Source organism: Vicia villosa, unplaced genomic scaffold (assembly GCF_029867415.1).
Source record: "Vicia villosa cultivar HV-30 ecotype Madison, WI unplaced genomic scaffold, Vvil1.0 ctg.001122F_1_1, whole genome shotgun sequence".
Lineage (NCBI taxonomy): Eukaryota > Viridiplantae > Streptophyta > Magnoliopsida > Fabales > Fabaceae > Vicia > Vicia villosa.
The window spans coordinates 363,129-367,245 of NW_026705489.1; the positions used below are offsets into that span (position 1 = coordinate 363,129).

Below are 4,117 nucleotides of genomic sequence, written 5' to 3' on the forward strand. Positions count from 1 at the left end.
TCTGTTCTTTTATGCCTTTCCTAAATATTGGACAAAATAAAAGTCGGTGGCGACTCTTGCAAAAATAAAAAAATCAAAAAAAAAAGAGAAGGAGTCAGTTCGCAAAAAAACCGAGTTTACAAATAGCATAATTGGTTAGAAAAATAATTAATTGGACCAATTTTAACCCAAAAATTAGGATGTGACATAATTAAAAAAAAGGGGTAGATATGGTATTTCGAGAACAATTAACTTTTTTTATATTATAGATATAACAACAATAGTGGATTGTCATATGCCAAAATGAATGAAATACAAAACTTTATAAGTTAGATGAAAATATTAATGCACAAAATTAGATAAACACATTAACCAAATTCACTATATTTTACTGTATAATTTCTATTACCATTATTTATTTATAGAATTAATAATGCTTTGACCTATCATGTACTAATTAGATAATATTAATTTCTTTTTAATATTATAGGTGATATTGTTTTTTTATGAGAAATATTATTTTTTAATCTGTATAATTTCTAACATTTTTTCTACTTTACATTTTTTAAAATAATGTCCTATTTTTCTTTTAAAGAAAACATATATTTTTATGATTTATATTTAAATAAATGAGCTAATAAATAATTTTATAATTAATTGAGGTTTTATATAAATTATAAAAATACAAAAGTAATTAAAGAAGTTATTGGACAATTGTGTAAATTGATAGAAAACCTGTTTGACCTATTACAATATGTGTTTTAGTAGTTCACCATGATGGAGTAAAAACTTAACTTCTTAACTTCATCATACTAACTTGCACCTATAAACTTGGGTAAGTATATAAAGGGTAACCAAAACTCAATACAAAGAGAATTAAGAACCAAAAAGCAAGAAAGGTAAAGATAAATATTACCATTATCTAACTAAGCATTAGTAAGGTTCTACTATCCACTCACAAAAAATATATAAAAAAATACATGAGGTCTTAACCATAAACCAGTTCCATGACAAAGAATAAATTGTATCAACCTCTTGTTTATTACACAAAATCTAATCAGAGAAAATACTAACATATTGTAACAACAAAATGATTTGCTCACGGTTTAATTTTTAGTCAATGTTATGGTAAGATTTATCATCTTAGCTCTCTCTTTGGATATCCCACTTGTTAATATTTTTCTAAAATGCTCAAATATCTCTTTAGTGACACCTTCTCCAAAATGACTAATTAACAAAGGTTCGAGTATAGCCTTCGTGGTTTTTACTACTGATTCAACCATATCAGGTTCAGGAACATGCCAATTTACTTCTGAAACCTCCATTTGATTGATGGAAAATGATCCTTCAGTTTCAACTTCCAATTTCACTTCAGATGGAGATGGAAAATAGTTTGGAAGGTTAAAAGTATTGAGTTTCTCTTCTTCAATGATTCCCTACAACACAAATTGCATAATTCATATTAATATTGTCAAACTAATGTCTTCAATGTTAAATAATGCATCAGTATATATATAGTTTACCTGTATGACCATATCATCAATAGCTTTAGACAGAAGCTCCCAACCGTAAGAAGATCCTTCGCTTATAAGTATTAGAATCATGCAACCTCCTTCAACTAATTCTTGCGCACGACACTTGAGAAAAAGAGAGAAATCTAAATGAAATTGTTCGTAATAAGCCTTGAAAACATTTGATGGGGTTGTGTTCGATAGGTAAATGTTGCCCTTATTGTTATCTACACCCGTTGGAACCTATTTAAACACAAAAATCAAAATTATTTATATTGGAGTGGAGTGAAAAGTTGATTAAGTAGTACCATAGAAATTCAACTAGCATAACATAAACAAACCTTAGATAGCCAATGAAGGCTATATGAAGAATGGACCAAATGCAAACTCTGGTTAGGAAAAATTCTTCCATAAAAGGAACCCGGAACACCAAAGAAGTAGCAAGGACCTATTTCAGTTTCTATTTCATCGCGTAGTTTTTCTTTGAATGTGTCAAGAGATTTGAATATGCTGTTGAAGTCATTTCCCGATAAATCGTTCAAAAAAACCTTATATTCGGGAGATTGATGATTCAACTCTTGACAAAGTTTTTCAACAACCTTAATAAATTCTGAGGTCACCATTAAAGTGTTTGGTCCCGAAGAGCAACCAAAATCCGCAATTGCTAAACTTCTAGGACTCAAACTGCAATATAGATTTTTTATAGCTTTAACTCTTGAAGATGTTGCCAAAGAAATTGCCTCTCTCTGAATTAAAGAATTGTTTGCATAGCTTGCTTCTTCTACGTCTCCATTCATGTGTAGTACTTGTGCTAAATCCATTCCTGGTCTGTAAGTACTTTTGCTCTTTTGTTTAAGCGATTTCTCTCTTTGATAAAGTATGCAAATGCGTGTAAGTATTAGTCCATTGTACATACATTATATAATAGACGAGTCATGTATATTTGATCATGTGAAAGCAAAGTATATATTTATTATTAATAAAAAATGTTATCTATCTGAAGCGGGTCCTTGAAGAAATTGGTTATATTAATATTTTTATTAGTTTTGTTTTTATGTTCCAATCTTTAGTCAATAATAGCTAGCTGACCTATGTTTGTTTATAACAATCAGATCGGCTGACATTTTAGAATGTTATTAAAAAACTGAACCAGTCATATATATAGTTTAAAGTAATTTTTAGGTAGAGCAATCAGGAATTCATGCACCTCTATTTTCTAAATCAATTAGTAGCGGTTTTTTTTGATTGGTTTGAGAGTGTTAATGATGATGTTGTTGAGTTGAAGTCATCAGAAGTTTTTAAGTCTAAAATTAATAGGGTTACTTTCAATTTTTTAATAAGATTCTTAAATGTAAGCCAGTCTAATTAATATGTGAGAAAGATAATAAAAAATGGTTTGTGGGTTGTTTTTAAGATGAATTGAAAATTATTATTCTTTGCAGACAAATATTATTGACTATATTATTATAACCAAGTTTCCGAAGACTTATCCACATAGTATGGAAGGATAAACTAGAAAAGAATATACCTTTGCAAGTTTCTTTAAGATATTCAGGTGGAATATCCAAATTAAGGTCATCAATCTTGCTTTCAAGACAGTCTTAGAGTGTGTAATGTGGAGTTATCGCGCACAAAGCTTAAAATTTAGGCAAATTAAACTATGGTTAAGTAAAACTTCATAAAATATTTATCACACATCGTGATTAAATAAACTTTTAATTTATTTTTTTCATAGTTAAGTTGCAGTTAACCTACATGAAATTTCTAAAAATTTAAAACGATCCTATAGTTGCTAGTTTTTTTTTGTAACCTAGTCGCTATAGTTGTTGTAACATTGATTAGAAAACCATTCGAAAACATTTGTAGTGATATAAACTATTTTTACAGTCCATTTGATGGTTGATACCAACAACAATGTTTGGATGTGGTTTCACACGCAATGGTATCAACCACAATGTTTGGATATGGTTTCACGCACAGGATCATTTGGAAATCAGAGAATGTTTCTATTTTCTCTTATAAAATATGTGTGTTAAATATGAAGTTGATACAACTTAATTTTTGTTTGAAAGTTGTTTAGGGTTATCCTTTATACTGATCTCTTATAAATTTCATTAGTCATTTAAATAAAATATGTTTATTTCATATGAGAACAAATTAGTTAAATGCTTTATTTTTATAATTAGTATGAACATTTTCTTAGTCTTTCAAATTATTGGTGAATATTTCTTTTAGGTTTTTAATATATTTTTAATCTTTACATATTTACAAAATTTTAATGTAATCTCTAAAAAAAATTAATTCATTTTATTCCCTATTTTTATTGTTTTATTTATAAAAAAAATGAGTGCTTTATGTTTATGCATTGAGTCCTTATATAAAACAAAAGGAAACACTAAAATTGGACAAAATTAGAGTACACACTAGTTTTATTCAATGTGATTAAAACTGAAACAAATCAACTAGTTCAATAAAACTGCGTATAGATTTGATCCATTTTCCTCTGTGAATCGGCCTAAGAAAAAATCGGGATAAAAATCAATTAACAAGTTAAAATATTAGTGCACATAGAAAAATTGGCGGTTTAACACGTTATAAGTGTTAAGCCAATTAACCTGTTAAAAAAG

At 28.0% G+C, this 4,117-nt stretch overlaps 1 protein-coding gene across 1 annotated transcript; it reads right to left on the reverse strand.

The window, feature by feature from the left end:
* Positions 1–702: 702 nt before the first annotated feature.
* Positions 703–2,367, reverse strand: LOC131633395 (S-adenosyl-L-methionine:benzoic acid/salicylic acid carboxyl methyltransferase 2-like). Its single transcript, XM_058904108.1, has 3 exons — positions 1,832–2,367; positions 1,503–1,733; positions 703–1,415 (listed from the first exon to the last, which is right to left on the reverse strand). Exons 1-3 carry the CDS (start codon positions 2,309–2,311, stop codon positions 1,086–1,088), a joined length of 1,041 nt encoding a protein of 346 aa, XP_058760091.1. The 5' UTR covers positions 2,312–2,367; the 3' UTR covers positions 703–1,085.
* Between the last annotated feature and the right edge of the window lie 1,750 nt (positions 2,368–4,117).